This window comes from Pituophis catenifer, unplaced genomic scaffold (assembly GCF_029215685.1).
Source record: "Pituophis catenifer annectens isolate HBS135680 unplaced genomic scaffold, rPitCat1.0.hap2 SCAF_2, whole genome shotgun sequence".
In the NCBI taxonomy this organism is placed as follows: domain Eukaryota; kingdom Metazoa; phylum Chordata; class Lepidosauria; order Squamata; family Colubridae; genus Pituophis; species Pituophis catenifer.
In genome coordinates this window covers 26,412,898-26,440,442 of record NW_027256882.1, presented here as the reverse complement: position 1 = coordinate 26,440,442, position 27,545 = coordinate 26,412,898, and the positions used below count along the sequence as shown (strand labels likewise).

The following is a 27,545-nucleotide window of genomic DNA, read 5'->3' as shown; positions in this document are numbered from 1 at the left end:
GAAGAGGGGGACAATTTATTCTCCAGAGCGTCAGAAGGCAAGACAAGAAACAATGGATGGAAACTACTCAAGAAGAGAAACAACCTGGAATTGAGGAGGAACTTCCTGACAGTGAGGACAATTAACCAGCGGAATGGCTTGCCTCCAGACGTGGGTGCTTCATCACTGGAGGTTTTTAAGAAGAGACTGGACAGTCACTTGTCTGAAATGGGTGCTTGTCTGAAAAGCACCCACGGGGTGCTTAGATCTGGCTCGCAGGGCTGCCCTAGAAACAGCGAAGGACTGGCCCGCAGTGCCCGTGGCAGTGAAAACTCAGCCTTTCTGAGCTCCGTTTTTATTGGCAGAGGGTTGCAGGAGGCCGTCCCAGACAAAAACTGAGTTTGGGAGCCCGTTTTCGCTGGCAGAGCACTCGGGCCACCACAGGTACCCCTGACACAAGTCATGTTAAGCTGGCCACACTCCCCCCGCCTCGCCCCCCGCCTCCCCGAGGTCAGATACAACCAGAGGTGGGTTTCAGCAGGTTCTGACCAGTTCTGGAGAACCAGTAGAGGAAATTTTGAGTAGTTTGGATCACCGGCAAATTCCACCTCTGACTGGCCCCATCTATTCTCTGTCTCCCGAGTCCCAGCTTATCGGGAGGAAATGGGGATTTTGCAGTAACCTTCCCCTGGAGTGGGGAGGGAATGGAGATTTTATAGTATCCTTCCCCTGCCACGCCCATGAAGCCACTCCCATCATGTCACTGCATTTTTTTATTTACCAGCTGAGCTCTCATTTCTGGACTGTCAGACTTTCCGTAGCTTGCCAACTTTTGTTATCAGTAAGCTAAACTGCGCATGTCCTCCACCCACATTCCTTCTCACACTTTTCTTTCTTCTCTTGCCAAGAAGTCCGACCACAGAGAGGTGGCCGGCACGAACTTTATAAAAATGTAACAATTAATTTTTAGATAGTTAGATGTTTTATTTTCTTTACAATAAATATGAGTTTTCTTAGAAGATATATCTTCCGGTTTGTTTTCTTAAAGTATGCTGGCAAGGAAAGATCTTGATCCACCCCTCTTAATCAAGGTGCGATTATCCCAAAGGCAGAATGGGATTAATCAGCGCCCTGACACATCAAGCCATGCCATGCCCCCCCCCAAGCCACGCCCACAGGTAGTAAAAAAATTTGAATCCCACCACTGGATATAACCCTGATGCGGCCCTCAATGAAATCGAGCTTGGCACCCCTGGTATAGGATCTTTTGCTTGAGGAGGGGGTTGGATAAAAAGACCTTCAAGGTCTCTTCCAGCTCTATTCTGATTGATTGAAAAGCAAAAACAAAAAAACAAAATACAGCTCTTATTAGATCCCTTCAGACAGGGATGTTATTAATTAGATGCACTTTTGATCGGTTAACTCTCTGTTTGCAAAGCTTTTTCTTTACAGTTCTCCCCATTCCCCGGGAGATGCTTTAAACCAGATGTTTTCAACCACGTCCTGGATGACTGAGAACCTCCATAGACGAATGGAGTTCGTATTAATAGTGTATTGAATGTATATATCTCCTACCTCCCAGTGACTCTAGGAGAAATTTGCAAAAAGCTTGTTTATATTTTTGAAATTATTTTAGGTTTCTCTCTGGGTTTTGGTGTTCAAAAGGGCAATCCCCCCCCCCCAGCCAGTTCCTGGAGTTTTAGCAACTGTGATTTGAGCAAAGAGAAGGCACTGCCAAAAAAGGAGAGTGCAAGGTCAGGCAGCAGTGTGCCCTCAAATGACTCATTGTGATTGCAAAAAAAATATCAACAGCCAGATTCAAATCCTCCCTCAGGTATAAAACTCACTACAGGTAATCCACAACTTACGACCACAATTGAGCCCAAACTTTCCATTGTTGCTAAGTGAGAAATTGGTTCAGTGAGTTTTGCCCCATTTTACGACTTTTCTTGCCATAGTTGTTAAATGAATCACTGCAGCTGTTCAGTTAGTAACACGGTTGTTAAGTGAATTCGGTTTCCCCATTGACTAGGCTGGTCGGAAGTTTGCAAAAGAGGATCATGTGACCCCAAAACACTACAATTGTCATAAATGTGAGTCAGTTGAGAAGCTTTCTGAATGAACAATCACGTGACCACAGGGATGTTGCAACGGTCGTAAGGGTGACAAATGGTCATCACTCACTTTTTTCAGTGCCGTTGGAACTTTGAACAGTCACTAAGCAAACTGTTGTAAATCGGGGATTACCTGTATGTCTCCAGTCTGAACTGCCTCACAGAGTTATTCTAAAAATATTATAGTCCTGAAAGGACTCTAGTTCAGGAGCAGTCTGTCTGTTTTACCTATAGAATTTGGCACTACTAACTGAGGTAAAAATTCTGGACAGATGGATTTGACTTGTTAGTTTGATTCAGGCCTTGTATATTTTTACTTATTATTTGTTCCAGCCTGATATTCAGAGATACCGTATTTTTCGGAGTATAAGACGCACTGGAGTATAAGATGCAACTTAGTTTTTGGGGAGGAAAATAAGAAAAAAGCTGATTGGCAGGTGGATCGGCCTCCCGGAATACCCCCAATCAGCTGTTCCCAGAGGTGAATTTTAGCAACAGGTTCCTTGGTTGTGAGCTCTGTGCCTTGCTTTTTTTTGGCTTTTTTTTTCTGCCTCTGAAAGCCTCCGAAACAGAGCTTCAGAAAAAAAGCCTCTAAAACTCTGTTTGGGGGCTTCTTTTCTGAAGCTTCGTTTCTGATGCTTTTTTCAGCCTCTGAAACCTCTGTTTGAGAAGCTGGGCGGGGCTCCATTCGGAGTATAAGACGCACCCAGATTTTCACCCTCTTTTTTGGGGGGGAAAAATGTGCGTCTTATACTCCGAAAAATATGGTACCCTGTTTTCCTGAAAATAAGACATCTCCTGATAATAAACCCAATCGGGCTTTTGAGCACATGCTCTAAAATAAGCCCTTCCCTGAAAATAAGCCCTCCATGAAATATTTAAATGCATGTGCAATCAGTCCCCGCCATTTCCTCTGGGTTCCTCCACGTGCCCCAAAATAATAAGGCCTCCCCGAAATAAGGCCAAGCGCTTATTTCAGGGTTCAAAAAAATATAAGACAGGGTCTTATTTTCGGGAAAATACAATATATTCCAGTAGAATCCACAGGATCCCTATAATCAAACTTGCTCATACATGAGTAGAGGGAAGGAAAGGGAAGAAAAGGGAATGGAGGGGACCTTGGAAGTCTTCTAGTCCAACCCCCTCCTCCTCAAGCAGGAGACCCTATATCAGAGTTCCCCAACCTTTCCGGATTGGTGGCCTGGAATGGGGGGAGGAGGGAAAGAGGGGATCAGTGATGGGTTCCTCACGGTTCGGTCTGGTTCTCTCGAGCCGGTTGCGGTGACGATATGACATCACCGAACCGGTTCTGCCCGCCCGCTCCCCACCCCCCACGCCCCCCCACCCCCAGTGTTATTCTTACCTTTTATTTGGCCCCACCCCCAATCTATTGCTGCCTCCTGAGTCCCAGCTGATGGCTTCAAAGGGCCGCCCTACAGCTAAAAAAAAAAACAAATATGTAGACCAGTGCCTGCAAAAATACATGAGTAGATCAGTGCCTGCAAAAATAAATGGGCAGACCAGTGCCTGCAAAAAATAAATGGGTAGATCGGTACAGCTCTGCAAGCAGTTAAAAGCCTGGTAGACCAGTACCTCAGCTAAATCCTAAATAATTGTCACATGACTATCAAGCCACGCCCACAAAATAAGCCACGCTCACAGAACCGGTAGTAAAAAAAAATTAGAACCCACCCCTGGAGGGGAGGATTTCGTGGGAGGGGCAAGCACACGTGTGCATGTGACATTCACGGTGATGTGCGAGTGGGGCCATGAGCGCCTGCTGACACTAGTGTGAGTGGGGTTGTGCATGCGCGCAAAGGCGCGTTCACTGGCCAGCCACTCACACGACCTGGTGGCGATTAGCCCGTGGCCCACAGGTTGGGGACCCCTGCCCTATATCATTTCAGACAAGTGGCTGTCCAGTCTCTTCTTAAAAACCTCTAGGGGTGAAGCACCCACAGCTTCTGATGGCAAGCTGTTTGCTAACTGTGCTATTTGCTAACTCTGGCATTTTTTTTTTTCCCTGGAGGAAAGCAGCATTTTAAAAAAAACAATCTTTTGGTTCTCTGACGGCCTTTTTGATGGTTTGGCCGATGAGCGCAGTGTGCCTGATTGGAGAGCACTCTGTATATTGCAATTACTCCGTTGGTCCTTTTATTAGATTAATAAAAGCAGGCTGTCTCCAGCTCTCTGTTAAGCACAGCCATAAAGAATTAGGACAGCAGACATGAATGCACGAAGCCACATGGCTTTTGATTTTTATGTACACGAATCTAGGATGATCCAAATATCTCCCCAGTTGCATTTCTTGGGGGGGGGGGAAACAAATGGGTCTCTTCTTAGACCCACCACAGAGAGGGTTGGGTCATACGTATCATTTCCTATATCTCTTGAGGATATAAACAGAATTGGTTCGTACCGTGACTCTGCATTTATGATCTATTCTAGATAGACATATAGCCAGTGTATTTAAAACGGCCAGTGAAGAGAAGCTGATTGACTGCTATAAAAGGCAATATGACAGCCTAAAACCTCAGGAAATAATGACAATCTTGAAGGTTCAGACAGATTTAAAAAAAAGGATGATTGGATTCTGGCGTCTCCTTTGAAAGGAAAGAGGGAGAGGAAGGAGACTTTGCATAGAAACCTTGGCCAAGTGATGTAGCGAGATGGCGGTCTACGCTTGGCTGGCTGTGGAGCATGGGCTCCATTGCGCATAGCAATAATAGCTAGTGGGAAGAGCTGCCTGCCAATTGGGCAAGGCTGAGATATTCCATTGTTTTCCTATTTGGGATAGATGCATTGATTTTTTTTTTTAAAAAAAATTGTATCGGACATAATGGAGGGGTTTGTGCCAAGCTGCCCTGCATTTCTAATAGAAAATATTTATTGGGGGGTTTAGTGTGAATTTTCCATGGCTTGTTCCCTTCTTTTTCAGCAGAGGTTCCTGTCTAAGACATTATCAATATCTTGCCATAATACGATTCTGATTTATTTATTTATTACATTTTTATCCCTAATAAGGTGACTCTGGGTGGCTTATACGGTAAGTTATAAAATAAGTAAAAAAAAATAATTAAAATATGAAAACTACACAGATTATGACTGTCAAACTGTATTGACTCCAGAACCAAGAGAAAACATTATAGCCGTAGGCATCAGTGCTAATTAATGCTTACATCCTTATAGAGAGATAGCCTATCTTTATTAAACTTCTACAATGGAAAACAATTCTAAACTTTCTGGTAACTCATCTTGAAAAACCGGCAAGAACTGAAAATTGCCTTTTTTTTAAGCCTTTCCACCGAGAAATATTGTCAGCAAAATTACCAGGTGAGTATGGAATGTGTTGGTACAGCGGCCATTTTGACTTTTTTTGACCTCTCTCCTGTGCTCCCTTGTATTGTGCTTAGCTTTCAGTTGAATTTTTTGTCGTCTCCATTTTGGGCCGTGTGTATGTGTGTCTTTGCGTATGTGTGTTTTTCTTAATGCTGCTTGATGTTCTTACTTTGTTAAGCTGCCCAGTGTCTCTGGGCTAGAAAAACTGCCAAGTAAATTAATGAAATTTGAGCTGAAGGGAAAATCAGCTTTTGGAAAAGATCCACCATTCTCTCCTGTTAGCATTTGATGCATTTTTTGAGTGATGGGCAGAAATGCCGTAAACCTAATTTCAGGGCTGCCCACTCATGAAACCAGCAGACAAATGTGATTAAAAGTTAAAAACAAAATAAGAGTCCGAGCTGAATGGTAATTTGGTTGTGGGTGACTAAGAGGCCAGCGAATGGGCAGGGAATCTAGCTTGTATTTATTTCTCTCATTTAATGGTCCTGTGCCTGGCTTTTCTTATACAGCCAACCAAAGGAGCCAGCAACGGTGAATAAACAGATTAAAGCAATCAATCATAAAGCAATAAAATCTGCAAAAAACAAAGAGACAAAGCAAAGCAAAGGACTGGAGTTAAAAGGAGGAGGCAGGATGTAGTCAGTTGGGGGGGAGGGGGGGAAACCCAGCAAAGGAGCAGAAAAATCAAAATGCCAGAAGCTGAGAAACAAGATCCCAATAGTTCAGAACAGAGACTGGGTGGATGGCCGTCCCCACGGGCCAAGATTGTTAAGTGAATCACTTCAGTTGTTAAGTAAATTGCATGGTTGTTAAACGAGGCTGGCTTCTGTGGGCGTTGTCTGTCAGAAACCGGCTGGGAAGGTCGCAAATGGTGATCATGTGACTCCAGGAGGTTTCATCCGTCATAAACGCAATCTGGTTGCCAAGTGCCTGAATTTTGATCACCTGCCTGCGGGGATATCGCAATGAGGAGCCTGAGTGGCGTAGGAGGCTAATGCCTCCTAAGGCAGCATTTAACATCCAGCTGCCTGCAATTACTGCGAGTTCAATTCTCACCAGGCTCAAGGTCGACTCAGCCTTCCATCCTTTCTAAGGTGGGTAAATTGAGGACCCAGTTTGTGGGGGCAATAAGTTGACTTTGTATAAAATATACAAAAGTATGAAGGCTATTGCTTAACACATTGTAAGCCGCCCTGAGTCTCCGGAGAAGGGCGGCATATAAATCAAATTTTTTTTTAAAAAAATGGTTGTAAGTGCAAGAACTGTTCTTAAGTCACTTTCTTCAGTGCGGTTGTCACTTCAAACAGTTGCTAAGCGGATGGTCGTAAGTCAAGAACTACCTGGTCAGTAAATACAGGTAACCCACATACTGAAAGACGACTCTTTATGTGTGCTTCCAAACACATCATTTTGAGGCTGGTGGACTGAAAATACATTTTGCAATCCATGGGGCATTTGGAAAAAAAACCTTTTTATTTCTTTACAAGTGGTCCTCGACTTACATCCATTCATTTAGTGACCGTTTGAAGTTACAACGGCACTGAAAAAAGTGGCCTTTTTTTTTTCACACACTTACGACTGTTGCAGTATCCCAGGGTCATGTGATAAGGGATGCTTGGCAACTGGCATGTATTTATGATAGCTGCAAGGTCGCGTGGTCCCCTTTTGCGACCGTCTGACAAGCAAAGTCAGTTGGGAAGCTAGATTCACTTTATAATCGTGTTACTAATAAAGGAGAATATTTGTAGCTCAGGGTTGACGTGAGGGGTCCTTGATGCTCTCTGAACTTAACTTGTTTTCTAGCAGACATTTCATTACTCTAACTAGGTAATGGTAGCACTGATGATGTTACCTAGTTAGGGGAATAGAATGGAATGGAATGGAATGGCGGGGAGGGGAGGGGAGGGGAGGGGAGGGGAGAAGAGAAGAGAAGAGAAGAGAAGAGAAGAGAAGAGAAGAGAAGAGAAGAGAAGAGAAGAGAAGAGAAGAGAAGAGAAGTCAAGTCTTTATTGGCCAAGTGTGATTGGACATACAAGGAATTTGTCTTTGGTGCATATGCTCTCAGTGTACATAAAAAGACAAGATACATTCGTCAAGAATCGTAAGGTACAACACTTAATGATAGTCATAGGGTACAGATAAGCAATCAAATCATACTAGGAAACAATCAATATAGATCGTTAGGATACAAGCAACAAAGTTACAGTCATGAAGTCATAATGGGAGGAGATGGGTGATAGGAACGATGAGAAGATTAATAGTAGTGCAGACTTAGTAAATAGTTTGACAGTGTTGAGGGAATTATTTGTTTAGCAGAGTGATGGCGTTTGGGGAAAAACTGTTCTTGTGTCTAGTTGTTTTGGTGCGCAATGCTCTATAGTGCTGTTTTGAGGGTAGGAGTTGAAACAATTTATGTCCAGGATGCGAGGGGTCTGTAAATATTTTCACAGCCCTCTTTTGAATGAAACGTCTCCAAGAAAACAAGCAAGCTCAGAGAGCACCAAGGACCCCTCAGTTGTGTTACTAACTTAACAACTGCAGTGATTCACTTAGGAAGTGTGCCAAGAATGGTCGTAAAATGGGGCAAGACTCATTTACCAACTATCTCACTCAGCAACAGAAATGTTGGGCTCATTTGTGGTCATAAGTCGAGGACTACCTGTACCTGGTTGATTCCCCCTCCCCCCAAACCTAAGCAGAGTTGGATTATTAGTAGTTAATTATTGGATGGGAGACCACCAGGAAAAATAAGCCGGACAAATTATATCTCAGAAGAAGGCGACCTGTATTTCACTCAGCTTTTATATCGCTCCAGTCATACCTAATTTAAAACATCTTATGCATTAGTCTGTAGAGATTCTCAGTCATCCAGGTCATGGTTGTCCCAAAGGTGCTTTTTGGGCACCTGAGGAGGCAATTGGATTTTCTTGTTTTTTTCTTTGGAGGCTTTTCTCTAAAGGACCCTTTAAAAGGATGCAAATGACCAGCTGTCTGCAAGGAATATATATCCTTCCATTCCCCACTATCCTATCAGAGCTGAAGAAGCTTCTTGGATGAGAAGTGAAACGTCTTCAAAGAAAAACAAACACGGTTGCTTCAGTTGCTTCCTGAAAAAAGCACCTTGTGGGACAGCTTATGCATTACCAATTAAGCCGCCTTAGCTTTTAGCCGGGTGTGAGAATCGGGTTTTGCTTTTGCACAAACAGATTTGGATCAGGGGTGAAATCCAGCAGGTTCTGACAGGTTCTGGAGAACCGGTAGCGGAAATTTTGAATAGTTCGGAGAACCGGCAAATGCCATCTCTGACTGGCCCCAGAGTGGGGTGAGAATGGATATTTTGCAATATCCTTCCCTCAGGAGTGGGAAGGGAATGGGGATTTTGCAGTATCCTTCCCCCAGGAGTGGGGAGGGAATGGAGATTTTGCAGTAACCTTTCTCAGCCACACCTACCAAGCCACCCCATGCCCACCAAGCCACGCCCACAGAACTGGTAGTAAAAAAAAATGAATTTCACTACTGATTTGGATCAAATATAAGTGAAATGCAATGAGTGTGTAAGGATGAATTCTGCAAAAAAAAAAAAATACCCCAAAACTCTTCCCCTCCCTTGAATGTGGGGTGTTTGTGGGGTGGCTTAAGGTTGAAATGGGGTAGAGTCTTCCTTTCTTTGGATTGTTTATTTCCAGCCTCCAAGGGAATTCACTGCATAATTAAAACAATCCGTTACAGTTAAAACAATGGAAAAAAGTAGAACACGGAGCCAGTGAGCTGAAAGACATAAAAATAAAACCTCAGTAAATTAGAGCACATAAGCAAATACCGGCTGGGTGTTACCCAAAACAGGTTGAAGTTTTAAAGGGGGAGACGCAAACTCAAAATAAGGAGGAATTCCTTGTTCACAAGCCCTATTAAACAAGGGACTTGCAGACTGAGTCATGGGAGATTTCCAAGCAAAGATTAAAGAAACCCTTTGTTCAAGAAGATCTGAAGATTTCTTCAGCCCCCTCCTCAATTACTTCATGAAGATTCAGGTTGTGCATTGTCCTGATTGTTCTCTCCCACCCTCCCCACATTTATTACATGAAAACATTACAGGTAATAAGACAATTAGGACAGTGATGAAATCCAAATTTTTTTTACTACCAGTTCTTTGGCCGTAGTTTGGTGGGTGTGGCTTGGTGGGCATGGTAGGGGAAGGATACTGCAAAATCTCCATTCCCATCCCATTCCAGGGGAAGGATACTGCAAAATTCCCTCCCCACTCTGGGGCCAGCCAGAAGTGGTGTTTGCCAGTTCTCCAAACTACTCAAAATTTCCGCTGCCGGTTCTCCAGAACCTGTCAGAACCTGCTGGATTTCACCCCTGAATTAGGACCAGAATTTCCATTGCTAAGCATGGCAATTGTTGAGTGGCGCCCAAATTATATTGCTTTCTTTTTGTCCTGGTTAAGCAAATGATTGCAGTTAAGTGAGCCGTGTGGTTGTTAAACGAATCTGACTTCCCCCATTCACTTCGGTTGTAGGAAGCCGGCTGGGAAGATCGCAAATGGCAATCACGGATGCTGCAACCGTTGTAAATATATCAGTTGCCAAGCCCTGTGATGGTTGTAAGTGTGAGGATCAATTGCAAGTCACTATTTTCAGTACCATTGTAACTTCGAAATTGCTATGGTTGTAATTCAAGGACTCCCTGTAAAGGTTTGGGGTTTTTTTTGTATCTTTCCCTTTCCTATATGTACGTGCATTCATCCCTCTATCCTCCACCAATAGGAATGATAGAGGTAGTCCTTGACTTACAACAGTTCATTTAGTAACTGTTAGAAGTTACGACGTCACTGAAAAAAGTGACTTATAACTATCTTTTTCACACTTATTGCAGCATCCTCACAGTCACGTGACCAAGATTTGGATGCTTGGCAACTGGTTCGTATTTATGATGGCTGCAGTGTCCCCGGATCATATGAACACCATTTGAGACCTTCTGACAAGCAAAGTCAATGGAGAAGACAGATTCACTTAACAACCGGGTTATTAATTTAACAACTGCAGTGATTCACTTAACAAGTGTGGCAAGAAGAGTCATAAAATAGGGCAAAACTTACTTAACAAATGTCTCACTTGGCAACATAAATTTTGGGCTCAATTATTGTCATAAAATAGGGACGCAGTGGCTCAGTGGCTAAGACGCTGAGCCTGTCGATCGAAAGGTCGGCAGTTCAGCGGTTCGAATCCCTAGTGCTGCATAACGGGGTGAGTTCCCGTTACATGTCCCAGCTTCTGCCAACCTAGCAGTTCGAAAGCAGGTAAAAAATGCAAGCAGAAAAATAGGGACCACCTTTGGTGGGAAGGTAACAGCGTTCCGTGCGCCTTTGGCGTTTAGTCATGCCGGCCACATGACCACAGAGAGTCTTCAGACAGCGCTGGCTCTTCGACTTTGAAACGGAGATGAGCACTGCCCTTGAGTCAGGAACGACTAGCATATATGTGCGAGGGGAACCTTTATCTTTATGGTCATAAGTCATTTATGGTCAGAAATAAATAAATAAATATGGATGGATGATTGATTGAGCTTGTGTGGACAAAATGCTGCTTAGTCTTCCCTGAGGTTTGAAATCAAGCTCTTGGAAACCTCACGAGGTTGTTTTTTTTGTGGGGGCCATAGGAACTGGAAACTTTTCAGTTGTCCAAAATAAAGGTAGTGCTTGGATAATGACAACAACAATGGTAGATGTGGCTGTAAGACATCAGATTCTCCCAATCTGATCCAATTGCTTACACTTTGTATTTGGGCACATGGTGCATTTTGTGTGTTGGGGGAGGGGAAAAGAGAGGGAGAGAAAGAGAAAGAAAGAGAAAGAAAGAAAGAAGGAGAATATATATCATTTCACATTCAAGGGGCATCAAAGTGTGTGTTGGGGTGGGGAAAAGAGAGGGAGAGAGAGAGAGAGAAAGAAAGAAAGAAAAAAAGAAAGAAAGAAAGAAAGAAAGAAAGAAAGAAAGAAAGAAAGAAAGAAAGAAAGAAAGAAAAATTTCACATTCAAGGGGCATCAAAGTGTTCTTAATCATGTTTTTCATTGTGCTTTGATTTGCTTGTTATCTTTTCTGGTTCGCTCGACTGGCAAATTCAACGCTCATATATATTTCATGGGCACAGAATAAATGAATCAATACAGCATTTTATGCTCTGGCGTCTCATCCATCAACCGACGTGTGCCTGCTCGCCGCTTGTACAGCTACGGGCAAGCTCGGGAAAATGTAGATAAATTAACCATCCCTCCTCGCTACATCCTGCACTGCCTTCCCCTGAGATAGGCTGGGTTACAACATCCATCATCCCTGGCCAGCCTGCCCCTCTGCCAGACGGCTGTTCTGCTTTTAAAAAGTGGGAATGGACAAATTTGGCTCCCGTTTCTGGGTCTCTAACCTCGCTTGAAGAGGTCGCTGGGAGCAAAGTCCTCTCCTCTGCTGAAGGGTTAAGTTGAGCAAGTCCTGTCTTCCTAGAAAAGCGATGGAGATTTGATTCACAACGGGGAAGGGAGGCGGGTGGGCAGGCAGGCAGGCGGACTCTCCTTCTCCTCCCCTTCCCGCCCCGCCTCTTGCCTCCGGTGACATGAGAAACTGCCTTTCGCTTCTTGGTCCCCAATCCGGGAGCCATCAAAGAGCTGCAGCAGACACAAAGGCTGCAAGGCGGGGGTGAGTTTGGGCAGGTAAAATATATATATATATAGGGGGGGAAGCCCCCTGCAATGGAGGAGGGGGTAGCCAAGTGCTAGGGAAGGGGGAAGAGACGGAGAAACCGAGGCTGGAGGAAAGCGAGTGCCAGGACCATGGACAAACTTTAGCTGTACCCATTAGATGGCACAGGAATAAATTGAGGACGTTGGTGTAATAAATCTACTAGTCCTTAAGGTGCTCTGTTGCTTTGCTGCAACAAACCAGCTCTGCCATTGGGCTGGGAATTGTGAATGCCGGACTGCAGGCTGACACTGGTACACCGGCTGAGCTGGTGGGTGCGCTTTTCAGGCTTGGTGCACAGCTCCTTGTGCAGATTTTGCCTGTAAATGGGACTCCTAGGGCACAAGGCCTCGGTTGGTTGGTTGTGGTGTCCTTGGGACTCCAGGTTAAGGGATGAGTAACGGTGGAGAGACTTCCCTGGAGAAGCAAGCCTCTGGTCTGTGGTTCTTTCTTTCCCCTGCTGATGTCTTTTAAGATGGAGCGTGACTAAGGGGGTCTCTTCATTTACTCCAACATGAGGAAAAGGATAGTCGGGACAGGGATCCAAAGGTGGGAGGGAATTTAAAGGTAGGGTCCCCAGAACATTTCGCTAAATTTTGGGGGTGCATAGTTGACCTGTCGAAAGTTTGCAGCAGAAAAGGCAACGTAGGGGGATTTAAAACAGTATTTCTCAATCCCGGGGTACTTCAAGATGGGGGGACTTCGACTCCCAGAATTCCTCAGCCAGCCATGTTTAGCTGGCTGAGGAATTCTGGGAGTTGAAGTCCCATCAAGTGGCCAAGGTTGAGAAACACTGCTCTAAACCTGGCCGAATGCCAGTTGCAGAGATTAAAAAAAAAAAAACAATGGAGGGGAAATTAAATAGCCAGGTTTTGAAGGTCTACAATGGGACGTATAGACGGTCTGCAGTTCCTGGGTGTGTAGATTCATGTAAACAAGAATTTGTAGTTTAAATCCATGTGATTTCTGATGACACGCGTTGTTTTGGCAAGAAAGCAAACTCTTCTTTGGCAGAATATTCCTCTTTGGAGAAAGCTCCAATGTGACCCTGCCAGCTTGTTCCAGGGATCTGCACAGGGCACTCATTACAGAGTAGACCAACATTCTGCAATGCTAAGGATGCTTAATAAAAAAAAAAAACTTACTTACTTGGATCATCCTGCCCAAGTTATCTGACTAACGTCCTTTAAAATCCTCGTTTTAATTTAGGCCTGGTTGTTGAAAGAAAATAGAATTTCAGAGTTGCCCACTATTATTAAAGTAAAGCAACTTTTATTTTTTAAAAAAAATATTTGGAAGCAGCAATTGCCGGCATAGATAAATTAAGATTTTAAAATCCTGACAAAAAAATATAAAAGATTGGTCTAGATACTGAATTTTAAAAGTAATTACAAAAAGAATGGGCTAGGCAGGTGAGAGTTTCAACAAAATAGGTAGTCCTCGATTTATGACCACGTTTGAGCCCAAAATTTCTGTTGCTAAGTGAGACAGTTATTAAGTGAATTTTGCCCCATTTTTACAACCTTTTTGTTATAGTGAGAAACATAGTTGTTAAGTGTATCCGACCTTCCCATTGACTTTGCTTGGCAAAGATGTTCACATGACCCCGGGACATTGCAACCACTGGTGAAATCCAATTTTTTTTTACTACCGGTTCTGTGGGGGTGGCTTGGTGGGGGTGGCAGGGGAAGGATACTGCAAAATCTCCATTCCCACTCCACTCCAGGGAAAGGATACTGCAAAATCCCCATTCCCACCCCACTCCTGGGTGAAGGATATTGCAAAATCTCCATTCCCTCCCCACTCTGAGACCAGCCAGAGGTGGCATTTATTTATTTATTTATTTATTTATTTATTTATTTATTTATTTATTTATTTATTTAATTGAATTTGTATACCGCCCTACTCCCGAAGGACTCAGGGCGGTGAACAGCCATAGAATAAAACATATAAATACAAAATTTAAAATAGAATAAAACGAATTAAATAATTTGGCTGAACAAATTTAAAACCCCAATAATTTAAAACCAAATTTAAAATTTCCATTTAAAAAGGGGAAAGACTTAGGTCAGGCCAGCTTGATGAAATAGGAAAGTCTTCAGCGCGCGACAGAAGGTACGCAGATCCGGGATCCTCCGTATCTCCGGGGGGAGCTCATTCCAGATAGTAGGTGCCCCCACAGAGAAGGCTCTCCCCCTGGGGGCCGCCAGTCGACATTGTTTGGCCGACGGCACCCGGAGGAGCCCCTTTCTATGGGAGCGTACTGGTCGGTGGGAGGCTATTGGTGGTAGCAGGCGGTCCCATAAATAACCAGGTCCTAAACCATGGAATGCCCTAAAGGTGATAACCAAAACCTTGAAGCGCACTCGGAAGGCCACTGGGAGCCAGTGCAGCTCGCGCAGGAGAGGTGTTACATGGGAGCGCCACGTCGCTCCCATCACCACCCGCGCGGCCGCACTCTGCGCCAGTTGGAGCCTCCGAGTGCTCCTCAAGGGGAGCCCCATGTAGAGAGCGTTACAATAGTCCAGACGGGAGGTGACTAGGGCATGAGTGACCGTGCGTAAGGAGTCCCGGTCTAGAAAGAATTTGCCTCCTCTCCTTCTCCGAACTGCTCAAAATTTCCTCTGCCGGTTCTCAAGAACCTGTCAGAACCTGCCGGATTTCACCCCTGATTGCAACCAACATAAATGTGAGTCAATTGCCAAGCGTCTAAATTTTGATCCTATGACGGTGGAGATGCTGCAATGGTCGTAAGCTTAAAAAAACGGTCATAAATCACCTTTTTTCGGTGCCATTGTAACTTCGAATAGTCATTAAACAAGCCGTTGTAAGTTGAGGCTTATCTGTAGTTTGGGTGTTTCCCATCTGACCTTGGCTGACTGGAAAACTTGTCCTTTGCCATGATATTTCCTGTCAGCAATTAACCAGTGGAACCGTTTGCCTTCAGAAGTTGTGGCTGCTTCATCAACGGAGGCTTTTAAGAAGAGACTTGGACAGCCAGTTGTCTGGAGTGGTAGGGTCTCCTGCTTGAGCAGGGGGTTGGACTAGATGACCTCCAAGGTACCTTCCAACTCTGTTATTCTATGTTCTAATGTGGAGATCAAAATAAACTACCTTTATAGTGATCCGCACATCCCTAATCCCTAATAGCCTAAATAAAAAGCATTTTCAACCATTATCCACTTTCTCTGTGATCACCCCATGTTTAACCAGCCACGTCTCCGTGTCCCTGCAGGATCCCTCCACTTTTTCTTCTTCACTCTCCTCAGGGCTAAACGGAATGCCACCTCAGAGAGCAGCCATGGGATTACCTCAGAACGTTTAATCGGTATATGTTTCCTTAAAAAAACAATCCTATTTTCACTCATTTTCATCTTTTGTTTATTAAATACATTTATTTATTTTTTTTAAAAAAAACCTCTTTGCTCATGGGATGGAGTGACTTAGCCTAAAATGATTGACTTTTCTAACAACCCCCAGAGTGAAATTCTGCCAAGAGTTTGGGGAGGGAGGAGGGGGCTTACCCTGAGAATTGCATAGGCGTCACCTTCACCGTAAGAATAGGTATCAGTCTGGTAGCGAATTCCATCCACAATGATCTTTTTGGGAGGCACACAGGGGTTTTTGTCTGGGTCTTCCAAGTTCTCACTTTTGTAGCAGTAGCCCCTGAAGGTCTTTCAAAGGCAGCAGATCATAAACCTGAAAATAACGGAACCCCAGTTCAATACTGGTAGTTCCTCGACTTACGACCAATTTCCCCCTTGAGTTTACTCGTTGGAATGGCTGGCAATGAATGGGTTGGCAGCCCAAAGGGGAGGGAGGAGGGAAAGAGGAAGCAAGCGGATGTGCCCGTGAGCACGTCCATGCGCGACGTTTGTGGTGACAGTCGTGCAAGTGGGGCCCAGTGGCGATTAGCCCATGACCCGGTAGTGGGCCGCGGCACACAGGTTGGGGACTCCTGGTATAGGGTCTCCTGTATGGAACAATGGAGGATTAATTCACACCCCCTACCCTTTGTGACATCTTTTTGAAGAGTAGATTCATATTATGTACTGGAAGACTGCTAGCATGATAAAAGGGCTTAAAGCAAGGGTAGCCCACGCAGGTAGTCCTCAACTTACAACAGTTTGTTTAGTGACTATTCAAAGCAGTGGTGGGATTCCAAATCTTTTCCGACTAGTTCTATGAGAGAGCGCCTTGCGCACAGCACTCAGAGACCGCCCTCGGTGTCAGCGCTGGTGAACTGAGCTGTTGTTTAGCTCAGCTGAGGTGTGGCAATCTGCTCTGCTACGAATCAGCTGAGGTAAAAAAACAAGGGAATATAGGATGGGGAACGGGAGGACTGGGAGAGCGGGGTCAGCCAAAGGTGATATTTGCCAGTTCTCTGAACTACTCAAAATTTCTGTTACCGGTTCACCGAAACCAGTGCGAACTGGCTGAATACCACCTCTGGTTCAAAGATACAACAGCACTGAAAAAAAGTGACTTTTTTTTTTTAAAGAGTTTTTATTGAATAAGCAAGATTATAACAATTCAACGTTTTCGGTTTGTCAATCATATTATATACATTATGTAAATAGTATCGAATAAAGTTTATATAATTTAAAATTTAAATATTCAGTGTTTATACGTTGTTACATTGTCAGTTATAGTAGATCTTATTACTTTACCTATATATGTTGCATAAATAGTTTGATACCGTTTCTCTTAATTCAAATTAACATTACATTTATTTCCCAGCCACCTATACCACCTTTCCCATACCGTGTAAAATTCCGAATCCTCGTTCTCATTTAATATATAAGTTAGCCTACACATTTCAGCACATTCTAACATTTTACTAATTATCTGTTCTTCTGTTGGGCCTCCTTTCTCTTTCCATTGTTTCGCATAGACTAATCTGGTGGCAGTAATGAGGTGTATTATTAAGAATTTCTTCTTCTTCCCATATGCCCTTCTTAGCACTCCCAGGAGGTAGATTTCTGGCTCCCAATTGATATTTTCGTCTATTACTTCTTGGATCCATTTTTGAATTGTTCTCCAAAATTTCATCGCTTCCGGACACGTCCACCACATATGGTAGAAGGTACCTTGGGGATAACCACATTTCCAGCACATTGGGTTTGCATTTGGGTATATTTTCGCTATCCTGGCTGGCACTAAGTGCCACCTATACAGCATTTTGTACTGGTTCTCCTTGTATGTTACTGCTCTAGTCAATTTGAGGTTATTATTCTAGATTTCTTCCCAATCGTCTAGATTTATATTGTGTCCGATATTTTCCCCCCAAGCAATCATCTGATCCTTAACTATTTCTCCTTCCCTGTCATATTCAAGCATGTATGAGTATAATTTGGCTAATAATTTATTTTCTACTCCAGTAGAAAAAAAGTGACTTCTGAGTCAAATATTTTTCACACTGATGACCGCTGCAGCATCCGCCTGGTCAAGTGATCAAAATTCAGACGCTTGACAAGTAACGGTTGCAATGGCCCGGGATCATGTGATCATCTTTGCGAAGCAAAGTCAATGGGGAAGCTAGATTCACTTAACAACCATGTTACTAACTGAACAACTGTAGGAAAAAGATAGTAAAATGGAGCAAAATTCACTTAATAACTCTCTCACTTGTTCTCGCGTGGTTAGGCTCTTGGCAACTGACTCATATTTTTTTTTTTTTATTGCAAAAGTTTTACAATTACATTTTCACCCCTTTTTCCCCCCCCCTCCACCCCCCCCAAACTTCCCAACCTCCCTAACCCTCCCTAACCCTCCCCTCCCCCCAGACTTCCCTATAATATACTCATAACTCGTAAAAAAAAACACAAGAAAAAAACCCTTAATATAACACTTATGTGTAAACTTGAACCCCTCCCTCCCCTGTATAATTTTTAGCAACTGACTCATATTTATGACGGTTGCAGTATCCTGAGGTCTTGTGATCACCTTTTGTGACCTTCCGACAAGCAGAGTCAGAAGGGAAGCCAGATTCACTTAACGACTTAACAACTGTAGTGATTCACTTAACAACTGTGGCAAGAAAGGTTGTAAAATGGGTCAACAACTGTCTCCCTCAGCAACAGAAGTGTTGGGCTCAATTGTGGTCATAAGTCGAGGACTACCTGTACTTGGCTGATCCCACTCCCAACCAAACCTAAGCAGAGTTGGATGTGGTTAATTATTGGATGGGAGACCACCAGGAAAAACCAGCTGGACAAATTACATCTCAGAAGAAGGCAACCATAGGCCGCTTCAAAGTTTGCTTCCACAATAGAAGTCAAACTCGGTGACCATTCAAAGTTACAATCGCAATGAAAAAAAGTGACTTATGACCATTTTTTTCACAGTTACGACCTTTGTAGCATTCCCCACGATCATGTGATCAAAATTGAGAGGCTTGGCAACTGGTTCAGATTTATGACCTTTGCTGTGTCCCAAGGTCTTGTGATCCCCTTTTGCCACCTCCTGACCAGCAAAGTCAAGGGGGAAAACCAGATTCACTTAACAACCGTGGAGGCAAATGGGGCAAAACTCCCTTTAACAAATGTCTCACTTCACAGACCAGAAATTTTGGGCTCAATGGTGGTCGTAAGTCGAGGACTACCTGTAAAAGCACCTTAGGGTCAGTTGTCCTCATTTTGCCATCAGCTCAGCTTGCTAGCTTGCCTGCAATTCCTGAATGTCTACAAACTTGGATAACCTCTGTCTTCCCCAGAGGTATTGCAACCGCAAGTTCCTGGAACTGTATTCCAATTGGGAAATTTGGACGTTGCCGTCTCACGTGTCTGGAGAAGTGAGACTTAATAAAAGCCCAGTCGGGACCCCTAGGACTCTTTTTTTTTTTTTTTTTGCACGCTTAATTTAGTTTGAGCTGTCCTTGCAGTTTGCTTTGGGGTGAGGTCTGGTTTTGGTAACGTAGGTAACCTGATTTTTCATTTTGAATGCAGGAGCTGGATTCAGAAACCCAAATGGAGGAACAGGAAGCTGCCGGAGCCGAATCACAGGAGGGTTTGGAAGGCAAAGCACAAGACCTTCATGTGGTTCAGATTGGGACCGCCGGGGAGCTGCTGGAGGGGGCTGTGCCCCCCCAGCAGTTTAAGCAGGAGCCGGAGGACCAATGCTGGGAGAATCAATTACAAGACTTCCTGAAGACCATGCAACCTTCCCGTTCGGGGTGGAGGAACCCCCGGTCCCCTCACTATATGCTAGGGGAAGACCCCAAGTATTGTCCAAGCTCCTTCAAGAGAGGAAAAGAAGACAACCAGTGGCCCAAAGTAGAATGCGTATCTGAAAGCACATTGGGTGACAGTAAACCTTATGGGAGTAGCCAGGATTCCCCCGTGAAGGTGAAGGAAGAGGTGCTGGATGAAGATGCCGCCCACGTGGAGGCGCGGCGACAACGTTTCCGTCTTTTCTGCTACGAGGAAGCCGAAGGGCCGCGGGAGGTTTGTAACCAGCTCTGGGAGCTCTGTCATCAGTGGCTCAGGCCAGAGAACCACACGAAGGAGCAGATCCTAGAGTTGCTTATCCTGGAGCAGTTCCTGACTGTCCTACCCCCCGAAATGCAAAACTGGATACGGGAACAGGGGCCGGAGACCTGCACGCGGGCTGTCGCCCTGGCCGAACGATTCTTACAAGACTCCGAAGAGCCGGAGCAGAAGGTGAGAAGGGTGATGGCGTTGGGAGTTGGCAGCTGTGATCCTTTAAAAAGTGTGCCCTGCTTAATTACAGGTAGTCCTTGACTTACAACCAGGGGTGAAATGCTGCCGGCTCTATCCGGCTCGCGGGAGCCGGTAGCACCGGCGGCGGGTATTTCGGAGAGCTGGTAGCGCCAGCAGTGGGAGGCTCCCCCTCCCCAAACTGGGACGTTTGACACGTCCTGGTTTTGACCATCTGCTCATGCGCAGATGATGGCACAGACAGTGTGTGCACATCAGCGAGCCGGTAGGAAAGGTAAGTACTTTTCACCCCTGCTTACAACCATTTGTTTACTGATTATTCAAAGCTACAACACGGCTGAAAAAATGACTTATGACTGTTTTTCACCCTTACGACCATTGCAGCATTGTAGCATTCCCCATGGCCATGCGATCAACTTTTAGGTGCTCAGGGAAATGGTTCTTATTTATGACGGTTGAAGTGTCCCGTGATTTTACTTTTTGCGACCTTCTGACAAGCAAAGTTAATAGGGAAACCAGATTCACTTAACAAACATGTTTCTAATTGAATGATTTCTAATTTAATGATTCACTTAACAGCTGTGGCAAGAAAAGTCATAAAATGGGGCAAAACTCACTTAACGTATTTCTCACATAAACGTTGAGCTCAATTGTGGTCGTAAATTGAGGACTACCTGTAATCTGTCGTTCTGCTCAAATACCTGCTGAGCGATACAGAAAATCTGGAGGCTCTGCTGTTGCTACAGCAAAGATTAGCCTGAACTGTAGCCCCCACCGTTCACTTGTTCGGTTTTAAAACATACAGAGCCTCCATAGCCAAGAGCAGCCGTTTATCTTTTATGACCAAATGTTTTGAGACGGTCAACAATTTTGATTAGGAGGCCGACCGGCAAACGGGTCTCTGACCATTCTGTCTCTCCAATACTAACTATATTCAAAGGCATTTTTGTTTTTGTTTTTTTGTATTTGCATTTAGGTGTCAGGAACTTTAGAACAGGGGTTTAGCTCCCCCAAATCGGATCATTCTTCGTCTCATGTCCTGAAGGTGCAGCTCCCTTTGGAAAAGAAGCAGGAGGATGATTGGGAGGCCACGTTGTCAGGCAAGTCAGCTTGAACCCTTAGTTTTGTTGGTGGTGTTAGGGTTAGGGTTCTGCCTGTAGTTTCTTTGTGGTCTCTTTTCCCCTTCCTCCATCGTCCCTGCCGAGTTCCCAGGCAGGAGTGCAAGCTCCCTCCATTGATTTTACGACGTTCCTCCTTTAATTCCCCCAAACACTCTAATAACAGAATAACGGAGTTGGAAGGGACCTCGGAGATCTTCCAGTCCAACCCCCTGCTCAAACAGGGAACCCTATAACCGTGATGGCGAACCTATGGCACACGTGCCACAGGTGGCACATGGAGCCATATCTGTGGGCATGTGAGCGTTGCCCTAGCTTAGCTCCAGCGTTCATGCATACACCAGCCAGCTGATTTTCAGGCCTTTCGGGCCCAGCAGAAATTGGGAAGTGGGCCATTTCTGGCCTCTGGGAGGGTGGGGAAGGCCATTTTCGCCCTCCTCAGGTTCCTAGGAAGCCTCTGAAGCCTGGGGAGGGCAAAAACAGGCCTACCGTGCCCACTGTGCCAAAAGCAAGGGGAGCGCAGGGGGGTCACACGTGCATACACGGGGGGCGGGGCACATTGAATTTTGGGTGTGGGCACGTGCACACTCAATCCCCCGTGCTCCCCCCACTTTTGGCACAATCTCTTGTCCGATCTCTTCTTAAAAACCTCCGGTGTTGCAGCACCCACAGTTCTCAAGGTCCCTTCTGATTCTGGGTAGCAGGGATTTCAGAGACGCAAGGAGCAAGTGGATGAGCAACAGTCAGCCTTGGCAAGGTGCTTAGCCTCTTAGAGCTTTGCCGCTTTTCCTGGAACAAAGAATGTTGTTCTGGGTCGGTAAAGCATCGAGGTGGGGATCGGCCAACTTAATTCAACAAAAATAGGTCCCTGAGCCTATACAAAGAAGCCCCTTTTGTCAATGGAATCAAAGTGGTCTGGTTGCTTTGTGGTCCTTTGTGCTTTGCCTCAAAGTTTTCCTTTTCCAAAACAAAGCATCTACCATCACGCTGAGCGAGTTATCTGTCCAAGAGGATTCCAAGAAGTTCTTCCCAAGTTCTGTTTTTTTTTTTAAATTAGTTTATCAAAATATAAAGAAAAATGAGAATAGTGGGAAAGTAGTGGAGGAAAGGGGAAAGACAAAAAGGGGTAGGGAAAAGGGAAGAAAAGAAAAGAAAAGCGATGACTTCCAACTCCTTTTAGCGCAGTTTTACTCCCTGAATGGTAGCTGACTTTAGGGGATGGTGTTCATCTCCATTTCTTTAAGCCGTTGAGCCAGACATTTCCAAGGTTATGTGGTCAGCTTGACAACATGCTGCAGCACAAAGTGTACAGCGTACACTGAAATGGTACCTATTTATCTACTCACATTTACATGCTGTTGAACTGCTATCGTATTTCCCCCAAAATAAGACCTAACTGGAAAATAAACCTTAGCATATTTTTCAGGATGCTCGTAATATAAGCCCTACTCCCAAAATAAGCCCCAGTTAAGATCATCAGCCAGATGGATGCATTTAGTATGTCCGTTGCAACACACGACCGATGTATTGAATTATAAAATAGTGATATTAATATACAATTAAATATATATAAATAAATATTATTGACATTAATACTTAAAATAAATGATAATATAAATTATAATTAAGTATTGGTAAATACCCAAGCGGGCACCTTTGGACGAGAGATAAAACGCCTATGTAAACACATGAACTCAAGACTAATGCCGAATGGCCAGAGTATAGACACAACGCACGAATAACGTGCGCACTTGATAACAAACAGACATGTTTCATCATTCAATACGTCGTGTTTTACAACGGATGTACTTAATGCACTTGTATGAAATAAAGAAATGTTTTCTGAATTTTGGTACCCGCAATTTTTTTGTCGCTTTTGTGTGGACCATCATTTTTATCTGTCATCATTTCTGTTGCCACTCCTGTCTCGTAAGTCTTCAATTAACACTTGATTTAATGGTAGATTTAAAGGGAATAATATTTTGACCCCTAGACAAGATGAGTGCAAAAAGAAAGAGCTATTCCGTCGAGTTCAAGAAAGGAATCGTGGAGGACTCTCAGAGCAAGAATCTTACGGCTTTCTGCAAAGAGAAGAAGTTGGATCTCCGAATGGTCCGAAAATGGCGAGCAGAGTACTATAACCTCAGTCAACAGGTGGATGAAGGAAATGCTAAGAAGCGCAAGTGTGGATCAGGTCGGCAGCCATTATTTCCTGAGCTGGAAGACATCATCTGCGAATGGATTGCTGACAGGAGAGCAAAAGCTTTGGTTGTACGCAGGGCTGATATTCAAGCGTTTGCCCTTACAATGACACGACAGCTAGAAATACCCCCAGAAGAATTCAAAGCATCAAATCGTTGGCTGGACGGCTTCCTTCAGCGATATGAACTGTCTCTAAGAAGATCGACAACACTGTTCAAGCTGGAAGATACTGAACTTATTAAACGTGCGCTTGCATTCAAGTCCTTTGTTGATGGCATCGACTTTTCTAAATACCAACTCTCCAACATGATTGCTATGGATGAAACTGCAGTGTTTATGGGCCAAGGATCTCAAATGACAATTGATCAGTGGGGTGCCTCGTCAATCTACATTCCCTCCACTGGTTACGAAAGCGCCCGTGTTACCTGTATTTTGGCAATTCGTCTGGATGGAAAGAAAACCCCACCACTAATCGTCGCTAAGGGCACGAAAGAGAAGATTGAACATGTTTCAGGCATTTATGTTCTTGAAACTGAAAAAGCCTGGTGCACGCAAGCAGTTGTAAGGAAGTGGGTCGATTTAATGCTGCCACTTGTTTTGCGAGGTGGCCAAAGAGCTCTGCTAGTCTGGGATTCAGCCAGCACTCACCGCACGAAAGACATGAAGAACTTCCTTGCAGAGAGAAGAATAGATCAAATAATGATTCCCGCTGGAATGACTACCTATCTCCAGACTCTTGATATTGCAATAAACAAGCCATTCAAGGACCATTTGCACATGGAAATCAATGACTACATTGAAAATAGAATGGAGAGAAATCAGTGTGGTAGCTTTGTGAAGCCTAGCCTGCAAGAGATTGTGACTTGGGTGAAGAATTCATGGGATAAAATCACCGACAGCTGTGTTGCCAATGCACTACGAGCAGGCTACATGGACAAGAAGTGCTCCTTTAAGGAGAGCTCTATTGCTGGACATGAGAGATTGGGGCCAATGGTTCTACAGGAAATGAAGTTGCAAGAAATTCAGGCTGGAATTTGGGGTTTGGAGTGTTATGACGATGTTCCAGAAGAAGATGACATGACTGTATTTGAATAAATGTAGATTTTTGTACATAAATAAATGAATAAATGTAGAGTGTTGTACATGGAAAAAAAATAAGACATCACCTGAAAATAAGCCCTAATGCATCTTTTGGAGCAAAAACGAATATAAGATCCGATCTTATTTTCAGGGAAATACGGTAGGTTGACAAGAGCTGAGGCAAGTGATGGGAACTCACTCTGCCATATGTTGGCAGGACTCAAACTGCCAGACTGTAGACCTTCCCTGGCTTTTAGTGCAGTAGATTAAGATAATAACATTACAGCCTCAACTTTTTACTTTTATGTAATTATATATCCTAGCCATTTCTATAATAACAAACATATCAGCAAAACCCAAAGTCAAAGTTTCATTTTCTTCCACCTCAAGTACAAAGTCCAGTAGAGGTTTCCAAGTAGAAACAGTTAGCTATATTTTTTTTATTTGATTAGGGAATTTAACTTAGCCATCTCTGCTAATACCATCCATTTTTCCAGCCAGTCATCCATTGTGGAATTAAAATATATTTCCATTTTTATACATAGAGCATTATTTGCTGCTGTCAGCATATATAACAAAAAGTTCCTATTTTTTCCCCAAGATCTTTGTCCGTTAAACCTAAAAGAAAAGTATCTGGTTTTATCTTTATATTCACTTTAAGAATCTTCTTATTAAGATGTGAATCCTACTCCATTTTTATTTATTTTTTTTGGTTGCAAGTCCACCAGAGATGGTCAAAGGTTCCTCCTTGACCGTAACAGATTCCATGGACTCCTTGTACTACTGAAGGCCAAAGAGGGAGCAAAGCTTTTGTGCTTTCCAGATTTGGTGAAGATAGAGAGACCTATCCTAACTTTTATCTGTTTTTGTCACCACAGGGAACGAGCAGGAAGAGGAAGAGGAGGAGGAATCTTTCCAGCCCAACCATCCTGAACCAACAGTTAGTGGTGGGTTATCCCTGGAAAGAGCAACAGGGAAGGGTTTCCAAGGCTCCGAGTCAGACGAGAACTCCGAAGGTCCCTCCGAAAACCATCCTGGAAAGGTGACCAAACGCTTTGAGGAAAGCAGCAGGGGTGCACGTGAAAGCTCCTTTCAGGAAGGGATTCCCCGGCACGTCGACTCGGGGGAAAGTTCCTGCAAAAGTTTTGGCCCTCAGGAAATTCAGCCGATGGAGAAACCCCACAAGTGCTCATTCTGTGGGGCCAGTTTCTACGAGAGAACTCACCTCATCATCCACGAGAGGATCCACACCGGAGAGAAGCCCTACAAGTGTTCGGTCTGCGAGACGTGGTTCTCTCATCCCTCCGAGCTGATGCGGCACGAGGAGACCCACATGCCCGAGAAGCCGCACAAATGCGCCGTCTGTGGCAAAAGCTTCAACCAGAAAGCTTCCCTCATCACCCACGAGAGGACCCACACAGGGGAGAAGCCATACGAGTGCTCTGAGTGCGGGAAGAGCTTCAGCACCAGCTCCCAGCTCATCACCCATAAGAGGGTCCACACGGGGGAGAAGCCCTACAGTTGCTCCTACTGTGGGAAGAACTTCAACCAGAAGGCCTCCCTGATCACGCACAAGCGGACGCACACGGGCGAGAAGCCCTACGAGTGCACCCTCTGCGGGAAGAGCTTCAGCGCCTGCTCCCAGATCATCAACCACATCCGGGTCCACACGGGAGAGAAGCCCTATGAGTGCCTGGAGTGCGGGAAGCGTTTTGGCAGCAGCTCCCACCTGACGGATCACAAGCGGACGCACACGGGCGAGAAGCCATACAAGTGCCCCGACTGTGGGAAGAACTTCAGCCGGAGTTCCAACCTTACAGCTCACAGCCGGATCCACACAGGAGAGAAGCCATATATATGCTCAGGTTGCGGCAAGAGCTTCAGGCAAAAGGCCTCCCTCATCACACATAAGAGGACTCACACGGGGGAGAAGCCCTTCGAATGCGCCGAGTGTGGGAAAAGTTTCATTTCCAGTTCTCGTCTCGTCAGCCATAAACGGGTCCACACGGGGGAGAAACCCTACGAATGCTTAGAGTGCGGAAAATGCTTTATCTCCAGCTCCCACCTTCTAAGCCATAAAAGGGTCCATACGGGAGAGGAACCTTTGAAATGTTCATAGAGCGCAAAGCATTGCCAATGTGGCTCCGGGCTGGCTTCCATGTGACTCTGGCGGGGAATCCTATATCTCCGGGATGGCGTAGCATCTGTAGCTCTGAAGGCCGTTCCATTTCCTCGATGTACCATTGAAAAGTTTTGTTTGTTTATTAGTTTTAAAAAACTTTTTTTAAAAAAAAAAATAAGCCCAGGGATGTTCCTGCAAGATCTACTTTCTGGTTTTCTCGGTAAGGTCAGCTGACATGCATTCTGGCCATTACGTATCTCTGTGCACATCAGCATGTAAAAGATGCCAGCTTGGCTTGGTTGTGAACAGTGCTCTCAACTTTCCGAAAGAGGCAGAAGGGATCGTCCATGGATGTAAACGCCAAGTACGCACGATACTTTCCAAGCCGGTGGGGCCAAAGGATTGACTCAAAAAAGGTCTGTCTCACAGTGTCCCACATGACAGCTCTGCCAGTCTCAGCAGCTCGTAGTGTGAACCAACCTTGCTATAAGATAGAGCAGGGTTGGGCAACTATGGCCCTTTTAGGACCCGTAGACTTCAACTCCCAGAATTCTGAGGCAGCCATGCTGGCTCAGGAATTCTGGGAGCTGAAGTCCACAGGCTGTAAAGAAGCAATAGTTGCCCATTCATGAGATAGAGAATAGCTGAGGGGAAATTTGACAGATCATTAGAAAATGAAGAGATTTTTCCAGACCTTGTGTCTTTTTCCCTACCTACCATCAAGAGAGTTTTTCCCTGTTTTCCCTATCAGAGAGAATTCTAAAAGGTCCCTGAGTAGTCGCTGCTCTGAATATTGTAAAAGATGTAGGAAATATTTAACCTGTGTATATTTTACACCCCTGAGCACAGCGTTCTCCAGTGATTTCCTCCTTTCTGCCATTGTGAAATGTGGCCCGAATAGATGCAGAGAATACCTCAAGGCTGGGTTCACATAACACTCTAAACCAGGGGTGTGAAACTCAATTTCATTGAGGGCCGCATCAGGCTTGTGTTTGACCTCGGGGGGGGGGGCTGCAGTGGGCATGGTCAGGGTGGACATGGCCAGCTCGATGTCACTCGTGTCGGGGGCGCCTGTGGTGGCCTGAACGCTCTGCCAGAGAAAACAGGCTCCCGATCTCAGTTTTCACTGCGACGGACTCCTGTAACCCTCTGCCAGCGAAAACAGAGCTCGGGAG

General features: G+C 44.7%; 1 protein-coding gene across 1 annotated transcript; it reads left to right on the top strand.

Moving 5' to 3' along the window:
* The first annotated feature begins 19,137 nt into the window (after positions 1 to 19,137).
* Positions 19,138 to 26,433, top strand: LOC139311910 (zinc finger protein ZFP2-like). Its single transcript, XM_070936434.1, has 3 exons — positions 19,138 to 19,830; positions 20,825 to 20,948; positions 25,127 to 26,433. Exons 1-3 carry the CDS (start codon positions 19,138 to 19,140, stop codon positions 26,365 to 26,367), a joined length of 2,058 nt encoding a protein of 685 aa, XP_070792535.1. The 3' UTR covers positions 26,368 to 26,433.
* Positions 26,434 to 27,545: the final 1,112 nt, after the last annotated feature.